The following is a 21,421-nucleotide window of genomic DNA, read 5'->3' as shown; positions in this document are numbered from 1 at the left end:
TTCATGCTCACCTTTCCTCATTACTTTGCAGCCTTTGGCACTGTCATTAGCCCTTCTCTTGATACTTTTCTCTACATTTTTCTGAAATTACTCCTTGCAACTTCTTTTAATCACTAAATAAACATTTATGAAGTGCCTATGATGTGCCAAGTACTGATCGAAGCCCTAGAAACATAACCAAAGCTAAAAGACAGCACCAGCTGAGTACCCCCTCACCTTGGCCACTCCTTCTCAGCGTCCTTAGTTGGATCCCCTTGCAGGTCGTTCCTAGTGTTCCACTGGGTCCAGTCCTGGGCTGCCTTCCATTCTATCCTAATGGCCCTATGCCCAACAGCTCTTTTATCCTCAATTCTTAATATCTCCTCCTGTTATCCCTTACTATTTAGGTGTTTGACTCTTAGTTCCTTTTTTGCATCATTTTTTCACGTTATCTGTTTCTTCCCCCTTTTCCACCCTCAAGTAGATTCCTCCTCCCACTATCATAACAAGGCCCCCCTCGTTCCTTTTTATACCTTTCCTCCCTCCATCTCCTCTCCCATCCCCTGAAGATGCTTCAGTTCTTGAGACTACAAGGCTTAACTTGCCCTCCTTGCCAAAGCTGTTTGACCCACAGACATCTCACACTCCCTTTTGTCCCCTTCCCATTTACCATCCCATTTGTGCTCCCACCAATATCACCGATTTGCACGAGCAACATCATTACTTGTTTCTCAGTTGAATTATTAAATTCAAACACGACGTGTCTTGGGAATTGCCCCCTTGGTGTTTCTCTTCTAGAGGTCATCTGTGCGTTTAGTTACCTGGTATTTCATCAGCTGTCTTGGGAATGTCTGTGGAGTTCTCTGGTACCACTTCCCGCATTACACTTCTTGGTTTTTGTTTTTATTTTTAAAGCTTTTTGTCTCCAAAATATATGTATGGGTAATGTTCTATTCCACCTTATGGGACCCAGCTGTTATTCTATTATTTATTGAAGGTCAATCAGAAATGATTTCAGTGGAGTTTGGAGAAGAGACTTTAGGACACTGTTTTCTCACAAGATGTTTCCCACGGTGACCACTCACCCTCCAGAGACCCCCTCACTCGCAGGGCTGGCGACTCTGCTCTGGAGCCCCTTCCTCACCACCACCTGTTGTTTCACTGCTGCCAAGGGTTCTGTCAATCTCACTATGTCTAATGGGACAGTGAAACCTGAGCACATTCTCATTACATATGATAGGGTTTTGATCAGCAGGGGGTGGTAGTACTGTAACCCCAATATCCCTGGTTTTAATTTAATAAGATTTGTGTCTTCCACACTTGCCTTAATCATTTTTCACATGGCCTTGCAGGAGGGATATCACTGCATACCTCAGCCTCTGCAAGGGACATCTCACCTTTGGATGCAAATTGGGCACAAGTCACATCCATCTCCACCCTTATCAGTCAGAAGCTGTTGTGGAAGATGAGTCCTCCATCTCTAGCCCAACATGAAATTGGGACTTAGTTCTTTGTGATGGGAATGTGGGCAGCATCTGCCCACAGCACAAATATCCTGTCCCTTTCTCTCAGGAACTTCACTGAACCAACAGGACCCTTTAGCTTTTCCATGCACATGTAGCTGCTGTTTCCTCCAAAGAAGAATGCCTACTGTAATCCAATCCCAGGGACATTTCCCACCCATACTTTAAAGAGATTATCCAAAGGTATGCACAACCTTCTGAGATTATCAGATTTCCCTGCTCTGTCCAGTTCTCCCAGACCAGCCCCTAAAAATGGGTAGGTCAGAAGTCCACCAACTCCATTAAAACGAGAGGTATTTCAAAGTAGAAAACAGAAACCTTTATTTGATCACATCTCAGGAGAACTGGATATCTGACCCCAACCAAGAGGCAGCGTACAGAAAGCAAACAGAGGGTTAAATACCCAAACATAACACATCTGGTTGGACAGAGTGGGTACCCTCACATTATAGCTATGAACAAGGAAATATCTCTTATCCACTCCTAACAAAGAAATCTTAGAGTTTTAGTATGTTTTTAAACATTCTCATTTTCTCTTTCTTTATTATTTTCCTCCAACTGTCTAATAACCAATTTAATTATTTCATCATTCAGGAAATCTATCAAGGCTTCCAAAGCATCACATATCTCCATTATCATATATTTCATAATTTCATACTGACAGTACCTCTCATTTGGGGTAACTTCTGAATAAGGGGATATTTGCTGGGAATGTTTCAGAAAAGTAGCGCTTGTTTCTCTCACGTTCTCAACTAATGCTTTTGTCTTCTCAATCAAGGCTTCTGGAATCTGTAATGTGGGGAAAAGGCGTGGTGCAGCAGCAGAGGAAGGATTATGTACCTGATGTGTCTCCTCAGCACAACTTCCATGTTTTAATTTCTCTGAATGGTCACATGTGTGATCACTCTTTTCACTTACTAACTTTTTCTTTTTAGACTGCTGATCTAAGTGTGATAAATTCTCAAATACACAGTCACATATGGCAACCAAATCCAATAAAGGCTCCGGCTGACAAATGTAACAACTCCACTTAGTGTTTTTATCCATCACTTTTGCCATCTCCTTTTCCCCTAGATTGCGGCAAATGCATTTTTTACAAAAAGCATTAGGGCAGAAATCACAAATAATTAACTCTCCGCCTTCTGCACACCATCTGAAATGTAAAAAAACAAACAAAAACATTGAAGTATGATTCTTGGTCAACTATTTAAAGATGTTAAAAAAGTTAATCAGGAACAAAAATTTACTAATTACAAAAAATGTAATACACCTTAATATAACTAAATATATTTCAACATATATTCTTTTAAATTATTCATGTAATTATAAAAGTAAAAGCAGGAGCTTATCCAATATTTCTTAATGAAACTTCTTTACAACTTTAAAATACTGCCCCAAATTAATTGTGGAATGGAAAGAACCAACAAATGAAAAGGATAAAACCAAACTAATGTAACCACTCTTGGGCCTCCCACACATGACCTTCAAACGTAACTGAATCAGCAGCAGCTGATGCTTCTAGGGCTCTCAGTAAGGACTGAGAAACTGGTCAGAAAGTGGATCCTTAGCTGGCACTGGGTCTAGGACTCTATTGCATTGGCCACATGGAGATCCACATTACCAGCCTAAGGCAAGACCGAAGACTAGCACCCATGGGGGAAGTTCACAGATGCAGTTTAGCAAAGAGAGCTTAGGGTCACTGAGATTTTTAAAAGTTCAGACCAGAAAATCAGGGATTATGCCTTTCCTTAGATCATAACACCTTAGAAAAGCAGAAAACTTAGATACCCAGGAACAGCTCTGAACCAACAGAACAAAAAATTGAAGCTTGGGGCAATACTCTCTTCATTCAGGACCCAATTTTATTACAAAGGTACAACTTAAGATAGGCTGGAAAAATCAATCAATAAAGAGACTTGCCCAAGATCACCTTTCTTTAATTAATTTAATATTTCTTTAATAAATGTCAGAGAAAGGATTTAACTTCCGAGTCCATGGAAGAAGAAAGACCAGATGAAGGTACCGAGGGCCAGAGAGATAACCCAACAAGACCAAGATTATGGAGAAAGCTAGTGGCTGATTAGACTTGAGAAGGTCCGTGCCACAATTATAAGCAGTTCTCCTATCTCCATAAGAAATTACTCTGGTGACAGGGAAGATCAAAACACAAAATCAGAAAATATCAACATGGTCAAAACTTCCACATTCAAGGTCATAAAGAAAAATGTGAATGTCTCACACTTCAAAAAAAAAATCATTGAAAAATGCTTGAAAAAAGATCCCAATAGGGAAGTAAAGAGGTAGAGGAAAAGTTGGGGAAAATAATGAAAGTGATGCAAGAAAATCATGAAAAAAGTTAACAACTTGGTGGCAAAAATGCATTTATGAGAAAAAAGATTTTAGAAAGCAAAATTGGGAATTTACTAAAAAAAAAAAAAACCTTTAAAATAAAAGGTTCACTGAAAAGCATAATGCATTGAAAATTGCAATGGGCAAGTGGAAATTAATGAAAATAATGTGATATTTCTCACTAGAAAATGAAAGTAAGTTTGTTAATTATGAAGCAGACATTTGTGAGCACCTTTGTGGCAAAGAATACAGAGCTTTGCCTTTAGTCCAGTAAATTCTGAGTTCAAATTCAGTCACATTGACTAGCATTTTACCTGGCTAGTTTTTAGCTCAGGAAGAAGCTCATCTGACTCTTATCAGTTATAACAATTCCATTAAGCTTATTCTCCATTAAAAGAATGATTGTGAAGATGAAAATCCCTTGTCCATCCCTCAAACTATGTGCATCTTTAAACAACCTTTAGATGTTTGTTTTTTTTTTTTTTTTTTTTTTTTGGATTATCATATCTTTTGACAGGTCCTGGCCCAGGTCTGCCAGGTGTATTATTGCATCTAGTTCTTTGATTCCCCCCACCTTTAAGCTCCCTAACACTTCCTCTCCTCCTTGATCCTCACTCCCTTGAGTTCCTGCCTTTCTCCCTGAGATATCCCCAAGGTTATATTTCCCCTATGAAAGATCTGCTTATGATAAAGATCTTTGCCAAGTTTTCTTCCTGACTAAGCCCACCAGGAGGTGGTTCTTTCTCCCCCCGCATAGTGTCTTGTCTCTAATGGTGCCGTCATCCTGACTCTAACTAACTCTGGTGAATCTACTCAGCTCTGTTATGGCCAGAACTCTGACACAAGGATGCTTCCAAGGTGTTAAGTCAGTGGAATTGACTTAATGGTTCTCTAGTTCAGTACTCAGCACTTAATAGAGTTCCACAAGACTCACACCTACAATAATGGAGTATGTAACAGCCAGCAAAAGCTGAGACAGATTCATTCCATCGGCCACCTCTGTGGTGGCTGGAGGCTGAAGCACAATCCTTTGGACTTAGATTCATTCACGTCATCTCACACCGCCTTGGTAGCAGGCTCTCCTCCTTCGCTTCTCCACTGAAACCAAGACTCCAGAAGGCCCCCAGAAAACTAGCTGAACCCCAAGTGAAGGAGATAGGACTTTGAAAGAGACACTAAAGGATTGGACTTTAACACCTGGCTGTTCTTGTGGTGATTGCTGAACTGAAATGAAGGCTACTCCCAAGACCCCCAGAGACCTCCAAGAAAACCAAAACCAAGAACATTACAAAACTCCTCTGTGACTCAAACATACCAATCAATGAGGCACTTAGGCCTCCTGGCATATATTCATTTCATGGATTCTTCCAAATTCCCTTCCTTTCTAGCGATATGCTTTCCCATCTTTATTCCATATTTGCCACGTCAGGGGCCCATTTTATGTCTACTTTGTAAACTCTTTTCTCATTCATGCTTATTCTGAACATGTTCTTGCAAAAAGTGACATCATCACTAGCTGTTTGACCTTGGGCAAGTCACTTAATGAATATTTGCTTTAATTTCTCAACTGTAATGATAACATCTATTTTTCAGGACTATTGTGACTTAGCTTAGCATCCAGTCCTTATATACATAATACGTATCATAATCATCATTAACATCATTATCATACTATTATTATTAGTCTAAATTATTCTTTTCCAGATCAGTGATGCTACGGTCCAAATTTCTAAGATTTTTGCAAATACTAAATGTTTAATAAATACGTTTTCAATTTAAAAATTGCCAAATACACTATATATTGAAGCTAAACGGCACAAAGGGCAAAATGTGTCCTGGAGGAAGAACACCAAAAGCACTTAGTGAATTTAGGGAATATTTTGTGTTAATATTTAATAAAACAAAGACACATATATAACAGGCTTTGCCTTCAAGGAATGTGAGGGGACAAACACACACACATTTAAATACGGAATAAATGTGAACTAACATTGAAGGAGAAACTAGAATCTAGATACCGCAAAATAGATTGCCCTCTACCAAGAAACACCTAAGTTTTGAGTGCAAAGTTTAATTTCAAAGACTGGTTTGAGGCAAATGATGGTGAAAATTCAGAAGCTGCTAAATGAAAAAGAAGAACTCCACAGATAGATCAGCAGGATAGTTCCTTCACATCTAAGAAAAGAGCATTCAATTCCATCAAAAGTAAAATAAATAAAATATCAAATATTTTGTTCCTGGGCTGGGCCCTCCTCCTGGGTTGCTACGGAAACAAAGCCTCTCTGTACCCAAGTGGCAAGGGGGAGTCTCTATGTTGATCAGCAAAAGGGTCGAGTTCTGGCTGGTGCCTTGTTCTGGGGGGAGGGGCCTACACTGAGGTCTTCTTTGGAAGAAGGTGATTGCTCACCTGCCTACGAGATTGTTGCTTAGGGTGAGGGTGGGTCCTCATAGGTGACTTGCCCTAAACTTGGAACTTTTGGCCCCCTGCTGTGAGGTCTGTTTACAACTACTAAGACTACTACCACCTACTACTACCTATTACTACTAGTAACTACTACTACTCTCACCTATTGCTACTAGTAGTTACTACTCTCACCTACTACTACTACTAGTTATTACTAACTACTATTATTACTACTACAACATTTGACACTTGTATTCCTCTCACTCCAGTGAGACATGAGACAAACCTATTTCAGCTAAAATTTGATGGAAGACAGGTATTTTGAGAAGTAAATTACCAAAGATTTTAGAGCAATGCAAAGGTACAGGGATAGGAAATTTAAGGTGAACTGTAAACTTTAATTAAATTAAAACTTAATAAATTCATGCATTGAGCTTGTTTCCACTGCCACAGGGCAGGTCATTGCAGCCATGTTTGTTCTTTGAAAGGGCATCAGTACCAAACCCCCCTCGCCCCCATCCTTTCCCTCAGTGCTATCAATATGGGCACTGAAAGCTTGAAAGCTAGACAGTTAGTTGTAACTAACATTTGGACTCTAAACTCCACACCCCAGGGAGGGGATCAGGGAAACCAGACCCCCACCACGCCTGTCCCCATCTCACAACCTAAGGCCTAAAAGCCAGCAGCAAGGAGCACCAAAATTTAGGATGGCACAAGACCTGAGCAGAACTATCACATACAAAAAAAAAAAATCTGAATCACAAAAAGCAGAAAGGAAATGCGAGGAAAAATAGAAATAAAGTAGGAGGAAAAAGTTACTTTCTAAAGATAATGAAACGTTATTGTAGGAACAGAGAAGATCGAGGTATATTTACAAAAGGACAAACTGGTTATATCTGGAGTCTCAAAAAATGTAATTTGTTTTCAGATCCCTGAAAAAAAAAAAAAAAACCTTGGAAGAGCTTAAAAGGTATTTTTAAAAGTACAAACTAGAAGAGAACAAGTTTAAAGGGTTAAATTGAGAGGAAATTAAGGAAGTAAGTACTTTTGAAAAGGGAGGAAGCCAGGAAGGTCAGAACAAGAAAATGCCACCACATTTGACTTAGATACATCCCCAAAAGAGAGACAGAAAAACTGGGATGACCAGACTGTCATCCTTCCCGAATCTGTTTCTTGGTCCCTCTGATATGATGCAGCCCTTGCACACAATATACTAGAGGCCCCAAGAGTGGTAGAGACCCCAGTACTTTTCGAGAAATCTCAGGCCAGATTTTGAGTAGATGCTCATCATTTGGGGAAAAGCTGAACAAAGTGGTATATGAAGGTAATGGAATATTGTTGTGATATAAAAGATAGTGAACAAGCTGATTTTAGAAAGACCTGTAAAGATTTACAAGAACTGATGCTGGGAAAAAGAACCAGAACCCAGGAAGGCATTGTACACAGTGACAGCATGAATATGCAATGATCAACTATGAAAGACTTGGATCTTTTCTGTGGCTCAGTGATCCAAAGTAATCCCAATAGACTTTGGACAGTAAATGTCATCTGCATCCAGAAAAAGAACTATGGAGACTGAACGTAAATCAACACATGCTATGCTCACATCTTTTTTCAATTTTTTTTCTCTCCCATGGTTTTTCTCTTTTATTCTGATTCTTGTCTCCCAACATGAGTCATAAAACAATGTGTATTAAAAATAACTAAATCTATTTTAAAAAATTTCAGAGACAACTGAAATGACTCAACAACAAAGAATATGATTGTGGCAGTAATGTTGGAAATTCAGTATGAACTAGACTTCATATTTTTTGTGTGTTATGGACACATTTGTGGTAAAATGGTGCCTTTAGCCCAAAAATTTATTTTAGCTTCTTAAAAAGATTTAATTTTAAATATCAAGTACAATAAATATATAAATTTCTTCAATATCTAAATTGAGATATCCTGAAATTCACTTAAAGGAACCCAGGTTAACAATGTCTGGTAAAATCATAAGCAGCTCGAGAAGACCTGAATCCAAATGAAAAATGAAACCATAACAAGTTGAACGCCTCTTTCTCTTCAATGAGAAAACACTTGTAATTATAAATTTAAAACTAGTGTACCTCTCATTTTGAATATATGCCATAATCTCTGACATTTGACAACACAATGAAGACTCACTGAGAGAATAAATAAAATAAATTATAAATAAATAAAACTATTTAAGAGATTCCCCAAAAGAGGAATGCTTTCTATTTTGGGAGCTATATTCCTACCTGCAGTGCTTATGAGGTCTAACAGCATCATGGCTTATGTCATCACTTGTATGTATGTAGCAGTTCTAAAAAAGGAATTAACATTCAATTCTACATGTTTTAAGTCACTTAAAACATTAACATTCACAAAGCACAAATTTTAAAATGCTTAAATCCACTGAGCATACACTACATTTAAACCTAAAAGTGGGGTGATAACTTTAGTCACAGTGAAAAAATGAAATATTTTACAAACATAAAGAACTGCCAACAAAGTAATGACATATCATGGGGAACAGAGGAACAAAATGTGTATGAAGAATTCACTTTGTTAACTGAGAAGCTGATTTAAAGAAAATTCAAGACATGTTCAAATGAAAAATTTACCTAAATTGATAAAGGGAAAATAAATAGCATTCAAAGAACAACAGAAAACATTATTAATACAATCAAAAACAACCTTTGTTGCACTAAAACACACTCTATATGGTGATAGAATCTGAAAGAATTCAGATGAACTCCTTTCTCAAATAACTTATTCATTCTCAGAGTTAATTAGTGAAATATATAGTAATACAGCTTCACAGGGTTATTGTGCATCAAACAAGTTTACATGTGTACAACCCTTTATAAATCTTAAAGTGCTAAGGAAAAGAAGCTATTATTAAAACTACTTTTATTATTTCAATAAATGCTGATCCCCAAAGAGGTCATTTGAAATGTTTTCCTCTCACAAGAAGTAGGAAGTATTCAGAGCAAATTATTACATATACTGTCTAACATGCATAAGAATGAGGTGTTTTTTTTTTTAATTAACCATGTTCTTAATACTCAAAAAGAGTGAAAATTACTCACTATGATAGGGTCAAGACACTTTGTAGACCACTATGACTGATCCAAACAGGTGGGGAACAGATAGTCTTTATGTTTCTCCTCATGTATATTAAAAACTGAAGTTATCTAAACTAACAAATTTATTAATCAAGTCTGATTTTGTAAGTTCAACACTTATTGTATCTCACTTCTAAAGAGAGAATCTTCACTTTTGAAATGAATCATTATAGAAAATAAAAAAAGATGTCTTACTCTGACATGAGAATTTGTCCTTTATTCCCAAACAAAAGGCATACTAATTTACAGATAACAAAATCATCATTCATTTCATAACTACATACCTTACAAATAAGAACATTCAGTGCAGGATGTCTATACACTGAATCCTCATAATAGTTCACTTGTTGACCACAAGCAGTACAACACACGATCTCATGAAGTCTTTCCCCTAAACAAATAAATTATAAACATAGTCTGTTCACAAATAAAATTTAAAATTCCATAAAACCTTGGAAACTGTATTTTTATATCTCAATATCTTTTTGGCAATGTCCTATTTGCTTAATCAATAGGAATTTATAAAGATATATGCATTCAATCATTTTACTGTTGCATACTTGCCCAAAATTATGGATAAGTTTCATAAATTTCACAAACTAACACATTTTATAACTGCAAGACATCTCATCATACATTTTCCTCAATTAATTTCTGCCTCAGTTTCCTCACCTGTAACGTGGGCTAGAAAAGGCAACAGTAAACCACTGCAGAATTCTTGTCAAGAAATCCCAGAATGTGGCCACAAAGAGTCAGACACCACTAACATGACAAAAACTTTAAAAGAAAGACAGATAGTGTGGGAACAATGACCACAATGAAGGAACAGAAACAGATGAGCCATTAGTAGGAGAAATAGAAGGCCAGCTGGGGAGGAAAGCAAGTATAGTTAGAATGGAAACTAATGCAGGACTTTAAAAATCAAAATGATGGGTTTGTATTTTTTTTGCTAGAGACTAATTAGGTAAAGAAATAATAGAGGTAGACCAATCACCAAGGAAAATTATTATAGCAACAAAGATGTGGAGGACTTGAATTAGAGTGCTCAGTGTAGGCGATTGCTCAATAGTTGTAAACAGATCTTTGAAAAAGATGAGGCCAGAAATGAGTTATGAAGATCCTGCACTGTTAAGCTGATTAAAAATGAAAATGAGTAGACCACAAGAGAATGGAGAGGTATAAAAAAGAGGACGTATAAGGAATTAAAGACAGGGGCATAATTAGACAATTGTAATGGAATAGCAGACTCCAAAGAAAGAACATCCCACAGAAGTCATATACTTATCTTCACAGATGCAGGGAAAATACCTTTCCAAAGCAAAGGACCCGTTCCTATTGAAAAGCACTAGGGCATAATAATAAATGCAGTTTGCTTTAAAGTGATAAGTAAAATTTATAACTGTCATCAGCAAGGATTACCTGCAATGGGGATAAACTAAAAGCTTTCTCCATACAATAAAAGAAGCAAGCCTTCTCCTAATCAGGCACAGCAAAGGACACATGATGATTTCTTTTCTAGCCCAGGGCAGCTTAGGGAGAGAGACAGAAAGGTCTGTGGAGCCTCAGGAGGGATCTGGCCACTAGCAAATGACAGTATTGAGAGAAAAGCTGCGTAATGTCCAAGGAAAAGGCAAGACAGAAGAGATCCTGTCAGATCCACGAGCATTTGCTGGGTGCAGGAACGAGTGCCCTCTGACATAGATCACATGTCGCCAGATTACAAGAGCTGTGAGCAATGGCCGAGTCTGAAATGTGTGGCTCTGGTCCAAACAATAATAAGAGAAAGAAAACTTCAAATGTTAATTAGCTTTACAAAGAAAATACCATGGAGAGAGAATTCTTGGAAGACAGGAAAACACTTCAGAAAATCAAATTTCCTTTACAAAGAAAAGACAGAATATTGGCTCAGAGAGGGCAGAGAGTATAGGAAAACTAGTCAAACAATTGTTCTTAAACAATCTGAAAAGATCCGAAAAAAGACTCAGCCTCCAAGGAAGAAGGAGAATGGAGCAAATTATCTTACATCAAAGTGGAAAACAAGAACTTTTACAATGAGGAAAAATGCTTGAACCTCACTCCCGCTGGAAGTGGATCAGAGAGAATAACAGCCCGAGTTGGGCATAAGAACCTGTTTAGTTCTACGGGTAGGAAGGACAGAAGGGAAAGAGGGTCTGTGGAGGAGGTGAGCATAAACTAAGAAGACAGGGTGAAAGAGATAAAAGAGTAAATGAGGGAAAGATAATTTGAAGTGAACTACATAGTAACCTAACTGCAAATATGAAAGGGATAAACCTAAACACAAAACATAAGTGGATTAAAAAGTAAGAAATACATTGGAAGCAAAGAGACACACACAGAGTAAAGGTAAGGCCTGGAACAGAGGGTAGTAATTATGATTTCTGATAAAGCAAAAGCAAAAACATCTCTAATTAAAAGATATTAGGAAATGACTTTTCACTAAGAAGTACCATTAAAAAATAAAATAATATCAACAGTATACACAAGCACCAAATGATGTAATATCTAAATCAATTAAGAAAAAGTTAAATGAGTTATAAGTGAAAAGCAACAACACTATACAAAGGGGCCCTCAACTTTCCCTTTGGAGAACTAAGTTAATCAAAACAAACAAGAAAGAAGTTAAAAAGATGAACAATATTTTTTAAAAGTTAGAACTCCGGAGAAAATGGAATGGTAGAACTGAATGCAGGTTTACTCAGTGGTACAGGGGCTGCACAAAGCAGAACTGAATGAGCCCAGGAGAGAGGCGCAAGATGGGCAAACCAAACATGACATTGCCATAATGAGAACCACACAGCGGCTGCTCTAAGAGACTATGGGTCCTGGGACAGCATATGTCAGGGAATGAAAGAAGTGGGACTGCAGCCAAAACTTTCACCTCCAGCAAGTGAAGGATACCTCTGAACTAAGAGAAAAAATATTCCATGAGCTGCCAGGCTTTCCGGTTTTTGTTGGAAAGAGACATATGAGATACAAGAAAAGTATCTGGCAACCATCAGGGATGAATTACAAGGGATTCAGTCAGGCGAAACGATGTGTTTCCTATGTGGAGATGTACACCCTACGTGTGTGACTGTCATTAATAATTAGTTTGAGAGAAAGCCAGAGGCAGAGAAGAGGATGATGTGATTCTGAAAAGCAAAATGGTGAGGGACAAGTTAAAAAGAATAATTCCATTTCAGATGAGGGGCAAGAGCAGGGAATTAGGTGAGGGGGAATGAGGTTTCTGGAAGCCCACTCATATCAGAAATGGGTTAATGAAAGGATGGTACATGTACATCTACAAGGGGATAAAGTCTTTTATGTCTATAAAGAAATAAAATGGGCTGGGAATAAATGTATTATATTAGTCAGAATGGAAGAGAGAGTTGGAGAAGGTGGAGTGTCAGGGGAATAAGGGAGGGATTCTCGGACAGGTTAAGTACAAGCAAGGCCAGGGGGCAGATAGTAATAAAGCAGAGGAGTCAGGGGAGATAAAAAATAAGAGATGCATGCAAAAATAATAATGATCAGGAGCAGAATTTACTAGAAAACAAAGGCAAGGGTAGTAATCACTTATCCCAGACTAGGTCAAAATCTTGAAAGATTCAGTCAAAATAGAGAAATCTTCATTACATGCCAGCCATGTTAATACTGTTTTATATGTATGTGTATATACATTGTGTGTGTGTGTATATATATATATATATATATATATATATACATACATATATCTGTACATGTACATATATAAACATAAATATATACATAATGCAGCTTGCTTGACTGAATGTGCAAGGGAGGAAAGGTGGAAAAGGATAAAGTAAAAAGTACACAACAAAGAACAAAGAAAACCTATTAGGAAACAGATAGACAGTTATGCATACAATGTCCTCCATTATTATATAGGCTTTCTTGAAACTGAATTTATTATTACATATTTTGAACCCTCCCTTATGTTCTGATAGGCACATGACATTTTTTTCTTTTTTCTTTTCTTTTAAAAATTTAAGTTTTAAATAAAAACTTTTTTTTTTTAAAGAAAGGCTTGGGCTACATAGCATTTCCACTCCTGTTAATGTACGCTTGCATTTTTGTTTTCCTTCTCAGGTTATTTTTACCTTATTTCTAAATCCAATTTTCCCTGTGCAGCAAGATAAGTGTATAAATATGTATACATATATTGCATTTAACATATACTTTATATATTTAACATGTATTGGTCTACCTGCCATCTGGGGGAGGGGGTGTGGGAAAGGAGGGGAGAAGTTGGAACAGAAGGTTTTGCAAGGGTCAGCGTTGAAAATTTATCCATGCATATGTCTTGTAAATAAAAAGCTATTACACCCAAAGAAAGAACACTGGGAAATGAATATAAACTGCTTGTATTTTTGTTTTTCTTCACGAGTTATTTATACCTTCTGAATCCAATTCTCCCTGTGCAACAAGAGACCTGTTCAGTTCTGCACACATATATTGTATCTAGGATAAACTGTAACCTATTTAACATGTATAGGATTGCTTGCCATCTGGGGGAGGGGGTGGAGGGAGGGAAGGGAAAAATCAGAACAGAAGAGAGTGCAAGGGATAATACTGTAAAAAATTACCCTGGCATGGGTTCTGTCAATAAAAAGTTATTTAAAAATAAATAAATAAATAAATTTTAAAAAGTAAATAAAAAGCTATATATATATATAAAAGAAAAGGCTTGGACTGAACTGAGTACAAGGGGTCAAGTCTAAAAAAATGAAACTGTGTAGGGAGAGATAAAAAAGGGCAATTATTTCATTCAAATGAGAAACAAAAGGAAGAACTGATAAGCTGGGGGGAGTCAGATACTGCAGGAACCTCACTCTTTTTACCAGAAAGGAAAGAAGAAGTCTTAGCAGGACAAGGAGTAGGAGGACAAAGTGGCAGGAAGAAGTAAAACAGCAAAGAGAAGAGAGAGGGCAAATAGGGTGAGGAGGAGTGTGGGGGAAATAGGAAGGAGGAATATACACAAGTATTAATTTACTCATAAGGCAGAAATGGAGAACAAACTTAAAGTTAAAGTCAATAGCTTGTTGCTTTCAACCAAAATGAGACATATGTGTATGTGTATATAATACCTATCATATAAAAGTGAGATATACACAGATAAAATAAAGAGTAGGGGCAGAATATATTATATTTTTAAAAAACTGGGGCGTTAACCATGATTTTTTAATATGTTTACCAAAGAAAGAGAAACAAAAAGAAAACCCCACAGACAGCAGGGTCATACATCTTCAGATACAATTGAACAGCAAATTAAGAAGGGGAAGTAAGGAAAGGGATTAACAAAAGGGATCAACAAGAAAGTAAAGGTGAATTCCAAACAGCAGGAGCCAAAGCAAACAGAAGGAGATTTTTTCAAAATGTAACCTACTTTCTAACAGGTTCAAATAAAAACAAAAACCTTTCATCATCATTGTGGCAAGACTACAGTTAGTTCAGAATGAAGCAAGCTCCCAATGAAAAAATTTAACCTCTTTCTAATCACAAACCATCCCGAAATAATTCATGGTGATCAAAATTTGACTATGTTTGCTAGTAATAATGAGCTGTAACTTTTGAAAAAGGTAGCAAAGCAATTTGCTTACCATGCTGAATGAAACACTTGGATAGAAAGGTCAACTAAGGAGACCTTGTCAGGCTGATTATTTCCTGACACAACACTAGACTCAACTCCAGCCTACACAGTTAATACCACTTTGCTTGTATCAAAGCAGATCAGTAGCAGGCCACAAACAAGGGTTTTAGGAACATTTTAAATCTTATAGAATAAAACTGGTACTTGTTTATTTGAACTGGAAATTTTTAAGGAAGAATTTTGGGAGCAAAGGGAGAAGAATATTGAAATATTAAACTATTCAAATAAAGGTAGAATGAAAGTTACTCCCCCTTTAGACTATGATGGGGTTTTTTTGAGAGAAAAGGATTCTGTTTTATCTTTCTTTGCATTCTTAGTGCTTAGCATAACATCTGGGAAATAACAGGTGCTTAATAAATGTTTATTAATTGACAGTTTGATTTAGGTTCAGTTACACAGCTTCTTAAAGTCCAATAGTTTTTATCCTTCCTTGATTTTCCAAAACTTTTGGCACTTGATTGCTCCCTCTTTCTGATTATTTCTTCTTTTCTGCCTGTCACATTATTTTGTCATCATTTTCCTATTCCTAATCCTCTGATTACTTTTCAAGGTGTTTCCCCTCTCTCTGACCATTATTTCTCCTATTTTGCTCACTGGCCATTTCCCTAAGTAAATTAATTCTCCACGTTTCTGTTCTCTCTTTCTTATAATAATGGACATCTACGACCTGAGGCACCATCAGCAAAGGCCCCATACCTGAATGTCATCATCTCCACTTCACTTGTTCTGGCCACCAACCCCTCACCCCGCCACCCAAGTGAATAATATTAACCTGAACACTCCTAGTTTGCTTGCAGAAAAATACCTCTCACCAGGTCCTCCATCATAGCCACAGGAATTGTGACTCCATTTTAATCTACATCACAGGAAGAACATACTTTTCCTCCATTCTTTTTGGTTATAGAAAGTGTTCATTTTCTTTTTCAGTGTTCTTTCCAATGACAATATTGTAGTCTCTTCATATTAGTGCATGTCGTTCAATGATTTTCAACATTATATTATTTTACAAAATATACTTTGAAATTAATTTTAAACTAAACTACTTACCAACATGTCTTTTGGAAGTTGTAGTCCTCATTCTGCTTTTGTGTCTAACTTCGGGCTCTTGGAAATCATCTTTGTCTTCCTCCTTCTTTGGTTCTGGTTGTACAACCACATTACCTACAATTTAATAACAATCATGATGCTAATTATGTGAAAACACTGAATCCACCCTGAATATCAGAATGAAAAACAAAGTTTTAAAAGTCACTGGATAAAATAAAATGACAAGTTTGTTCCAAGATGCTAAGGGACACAACCTCTTACTAGCAATCTGGAAGTTTCCAAAATCAGAACTGTGATATTCAAAAAGAAATTATTTAGAGAAAACTCACCTGGGAGGAAGGTGGAGCATTAATATTCTGTCTTTATTCTTCTTCCCATACTAAAGCCTCAGAGGGAAAAACCATTCCAAAGAGTTAGAATTTCCCATGTCCTTTTAGGATCTTAAGCTTTATTCTCAAAGAGTATTCAGAGTATTACCTGCCCTCGGGCACAGCTTCAGAGCACTGATAACAAAAATAGAAAATCAAGTTCCTGATCTCAAGAAGCTTTCATTCTCCTCAGCCACAGCCCACAGGGGTGCCTGTATCTAGAAATCAGACAGTCATTTAGCTTCTGTCTGCCTCAGTTTCCTCATGTGTAAAAAAGGAGGAATACCAGACAGCTGATGTGGGCCTGAAAAAATGCAACAGTTACAGTGTGCTTTTCATACATAGCCCCAAGTTCAAGAATTAGATGTGCAAAATGAATAATAAGCAAGCAAAAAAAGAGAGAGAGAGAGAGAGAGAGAGAGAGAGAGAAATAGATAAATACAAGAGTAGAGGAGATACTATAACATGAGTATGAAGTGCAGCATAGGGATAAAAATAGGATTAGGACTGAGATGGAGGGTAAAAGGATAATTATTAGATTTGGCAGATCAAGTGCCCCTGGACACTTTGGTGAGAGCATTTAGGTGTATAGGTCTACTACTGCAGGAAAATAACGCAAAACCTGAATGAACTAGAAGGCCAAAGCCTTGAGGAAAAAAGAGATGAGCAGGAAGTGAGGCGCCCCTCCCTCCTGAGGTAAACTAAAAGCTCACCTATACAGATGATGCACCCCAAGGTCAGTGTCTAAACGAACAGTGGGTAGAAAATGAAGATGAATATTGGAAGCATACAGCAAGGTTAGGAGACAAACCAAAAAGTGGTCAAAAATGGGCCAAAAGTTCCCCAAGATAAAAGCCAGCAGCTTTTAACTTAAAATAAAACAAAAATGATCTTTAAAAAAAACCTCCCTATATCAAAGCCATTTCAAAAATTACTAATTTGCAAGGTAGTTTAAATTAAGGGCCTATATAACAAAGAGGCTATTAATGACAAATAATGACAAATGATTTTGAGTCAAGCCATGTTATTTTTAGTACCTGTTTCCTAATCTGTACTATCAGGGATTTAGAAAAATTCCTAAGTCCCTTCTGGCTATGAATCTAGTTCTTCTATGACTAAAATTTTATGACAATGAAAAGTAGTTTTATACAAAGAAAACCAAAATTTCTACCCATAACTAGGAGTGTTAACTTTCAAATATGTAAATCATTATGATACAATATACCTTCTGCGAAGCTTTTTGTCACAAGAACATCTGAATTTTCCTGTCCATCATCAGAGTCCATATGTTCTTTCCTAAGGAAAATTTAAAATCTATGTTTATACTTAAAACAAGTCAAAGTTGTCAGAAAACCGGCTTCCTTGGTGAGTGTCAGTAAAGTTGATATAAACATCGTTTCAAACCATGTTCATAATTCCATACACAACTCAGTACTAACTTGCATCACTTCATACCTTGTATGTTTAACAAAGATATAGAAGGAGAAATAACAGAAGACAGAGATATAAAGACAGCAGTTAGATGGACAACATCCTTGGTGTATTTGTACTTTTAAAATAAATCCATGTACTTTGGTCAGAAACACTAACTAACCTCTCAGGGCACGATGGCTTCAGTTCTTCAGATTGCCCACGACCCTAAAAAGAAAAGCCAAATACAAGTGTCAGCGAATCCACGGTTTTTGTTTTTCCGGTGTATACAACTCTTTGTGACCCCCATGTGGGGTTTTCTTGGCAGAGATATTGGAGTGCTTTGCCATTACTGCTCCCACTCATTCTACATGGGAGGACACGAAGACAAACAGGGTGAAGTGACTCGCCCAGGATTATACCATGAGTAAATTTCTGAGGTCAGATTTGAACTCAGAAAGACAAGACTTTCTGAATCCAGGCCATTCTGTACTAAGTCACCTAGCTATCCCAAGGTGTTCTTATTCAGTCATTTTTCAGTTGTGTCAGACTGTTCATGACAGAATTCACTTCAGTAAATTACAGATTTCCTAAGGATTTGAGATAAGCACAGGAGAAGCAAAAAGATGGCCCCTGTACTCAAGAAGCTGACCAGCTTATAGCAAGATAACTAGCAAACAGATTAAAAGGAGTTATATCCCGGATAAATGGGAAAAGTTGACAAAAGCAGACAATGGAATTAGGAAGGGCTAGGGAAGGTTGCTGAGAAGGCAGGATTTTAGTTCAGACTTAAAGGGACAGAATCAGTGGCTAGAAATGAGTAAGGAGGGCATTGCATGGATGGGGAAAAATCAGAGAATGGCCAGAGAAAAAGGGTCTTGTTCAGAGAATGGCCAGGAGGCCAGTGTTACTGTATTATAGAGGGCAAGGTAAGAAGCCTATGAAAGACACAAGAGTGCTAGGTTATGATGGGTTTTGAATGGCCAAGCATTTTGTAGTTGCTCTTGCCAATGGAGTTTATGGATACTGGGTGGGGGGTGGGGGAGCTAAGGAACAGAGAATGACATCATTTAAATGATGTTTTAGGAAAATCACTGTAGTGACTGAAAGGTTACTAGAGTGCAGTAGGAAAAACTTAAGTCAGGATATTGCCATAGCCTCGTGTGAAATTATAACCAGGGGAGAAAGGGAGCATTTGAGAGGGGTTAAGATGGTAAAATCAATACGCTGGGACAACAACTTGGATATGGAGGCTAAGAGACACTGAAAAGTTCAGAATGACTCCTAGGCTGTAAGCCTGAGGGACTAGAAAGATGGTGGATATTCTTATCAGAAATAGGGAAGATAAGAAAAATAATCTTACACATACTAGGCTTAAGATGTCTCCTTCACTTGCAGTTCTAGATGTTTGAAAGGCAGGTGGAGGTAGAAAGTGAGTTTGCACTTTTGGCACATTATAGAATCTATTCTCAGAAAATATGTTTTTGCTGAGTACCTGAGCTGTTTCCATTTTTTGTTCTTTTTTCCCTCCATTTCCCAGTCTTTTCCCTATTTCAACCAGAATTTGGTGCAGGGAAAGCAAATCTATTAACACAGTAAGTGCAAGGACCCTAATATTTCCTGGATCAAAGGAGTTTACAGATCTGTCTCCCCCTCCCTCACCCCCGCCCTTTTCTCTCTCTTTTTTATTGTTCTTTGTTTCCTTATGAATAAATTATTAACGTAATTTTTAATATTACTCTGTATCCTATCCTCTCATCTAAAAACGTTTCTTCTTTGTCCATGTATATATTTATCTTTGACTTACTAATTTGGCTAATGTAGTTAGCATTCTGGAATGGCTTAATTATTATAGTACTGAAAACAAGCATTTCTGCTGTAACCTTCATCTTATTTGAAAATTTTTTTTTACAATTTTATTTTGACTATATTTTCTGTCATATTTAGACTTACATTGTTTACAACAATTTATTCCGTATGATTGTCAAGGACACCATCATACTCCCGAGTCGCCATTTTTTCATTCAATTAATAATGAATTCCTTATACACTTTATTTTTTTAAAAAAACATTGTGTTTTAAAAAGCAGACTAATAAAAGAGAAAAACCAAAAAGAAATATGAGACAAAATAAAACCAAAGAGAACACTGTCATGGAGGATTCAAAATATGTACAAAAAATTATCAGTTTAAGAAAGTGTATATTTGCACACACATATATCAGTAGAAGAAATTATAGGAATAAGTGTCTATCTTTTCTTTACTTCCTTGTAAATTGTTCTTTTGTTCTCTGCTGGGAGCCTTTTTAATTCTTTCCCTCCCCTTTCATTTCCCCAATTACCCTCAAGCAGGGTATAATTAGGAAAGGATATGTTTACACTTATAAATTATATATTTAAAAGTGAATTTATGTCAATAACATTTTTATATACACAGAACAAGCGTTTATCAGGAAACAAGGATTTTTATTACACATAGAATATTGCCTTAATAGTAACCAGGCATGAGTCATATAGGATCTCAGTGGGTTACACGGCACAAAATGCCTTTTTTTCCCCCTGTGGCCAAAGAATTAAGAATCAAAAACACCCAACCACTGATTAAAATCCACTTTTCCTTCCCTGGGCCGTTTATTTAGATTCATAAAATATTTGATCACAGAATCAGAAACGATGAGAATTTTTTTTTTAATGCTTAACATTCATTTACCATCGAAGAAATCACACTTACCTCATCATTGGGATTTTCCATCGTAAAAGATCACTATATTTTCCACAGAGTTTATCTAGGAAAAAGATGCAAGATCAAAATAAATTGTTCACATCACCAGTAACTTTCAACAAAAGAAAATAAACATACAATAATAGAACATTTTACAAGTAAAGTCAGTTAAACGGTTCAAGAACAATTAATTCCAATAATATATAAATCGAAAAAATGTAACAAATACTGTCTAGGAGAAACAAATAAAATGAGATTTCGAGAAAGAAACTTATTGAAATAACTCTAAATGGTTGAGGAAAAGGTAAAAAACTAAATGAGGCCGAATCTAAGCGGGAAAAGACCTAAAATAACGCACTGAAAATAAAGGGAAAACTCTTCAAAAAAACATAAATAGGACTTATGTTTACTAATGAATTAAAGGAAATGACAATAAGAGAAAAATAAAAGTAAAAAACATGTCTTTAAAAGGAGAAATAGTTACCTCAGGAGCGGGAGCTCAGGAGACGCCATCTCACTTCTTCTCCCGACTGGACCCACCCACCGAGCAACCTAAACCAGCGAAGATGATTGGCCAACGAGTAAGCCAATCACTGAAACCGGAAAACAATGGGGCCCCAGATTCTAGAGACCACATCCGGACTCCAGGATAGGCCGTTTCCATAGAAACTGGGTCGCGCTTCCTCTTCGCTCTCCCCGCCCCCACTTCTCACTCTCCTTTCTGATTCCCGCACTATTTCCTCCCCCATCTCTCATTTTCTCTTCTCCCTTTCCTGCCTCTCTCCCCATGTCCCCCTTTTTTTCCTTTTCATCCTTTCT

General features: G+C 37.0%; 1 protein-coding gene across 1 annotated transcript; it reads right to left on the bottom strand.

Moving 5' to 3' along the window:
- Positions 1 to 1,804: 1,804 nt before the first annotated feature.
- LOC127542972 (transcriptional regulator ATRX-like) lies at positions 1,805 to 21,138 on the bottom strand. The gene is made up of 8 exons (XM_051968927.1): positions 21,087 to 21,138; positions 20,612 to 20,666; positions 18,067 to 18,110; positions 17,698 to 17,768; positions 16,105 to 16,218; positions 9,671 to 9,777; positions 8,517 to 8,581; positions 1,805 to 2,655 (listed from the first exon to the last, which is right to left on the bottom strand). The coding sequence occupies exons 2-8, from the start codon at positions 20,630 to 20,632 to the stop codon at positions 2,019 to 2,021; spliced, it is 1,059 nt and encodes a 352-aa protein (XP_051824887.1). The 5' UTR covers positions 20,633 to 20,666; positions 21,087 to 21,138; the 3' UTR covers positions 1,805 to 2,018.
- Positions 21,139 to 21,421: the final 283 nt, after the last annotated feature.

Source organism: Antechinus flavipes, chromosome X, assembly GCF_016432865.1.
Source record: "Antechinus flavipes isolate AdamAnt ecotype Samford, QLD, Australia chromosome X, AdamAnt_v2, whole genome shotgun sequence".
Lineage (NCBI taxonomy): Eukaryota > Metazoa > Chordata > Mammalia > Dasyuromorphia > Dasyuridae > Antechinus > Antechinus flavipes.
This window is presented reverse-complemented; position numbering and strand designations above follow the sequence as displayed.

Bases quoted from the DNA above. Each gene is read 5' to 3' on its own strand.
- LOC127542972 (XM_051968927.1), bottom strand. From the start codon at position 20,632: ATGGAAAATCCCAATGATGAG. The intron at 17,769-18,066 runs GTTAGTTAGTGT...AATTTTCCTTAG, and splicing joins AAGCCATCGTGCCCTGAGAG to GAAAGAACATATGGACTCTG. The intron at 8,582-9,670 runs GTATGTAGTTAT...TTCCTTTTTTAG, and splicing joins TGAATGTTCTTATTTGTAAG to AACTGCTACATACATACAAG.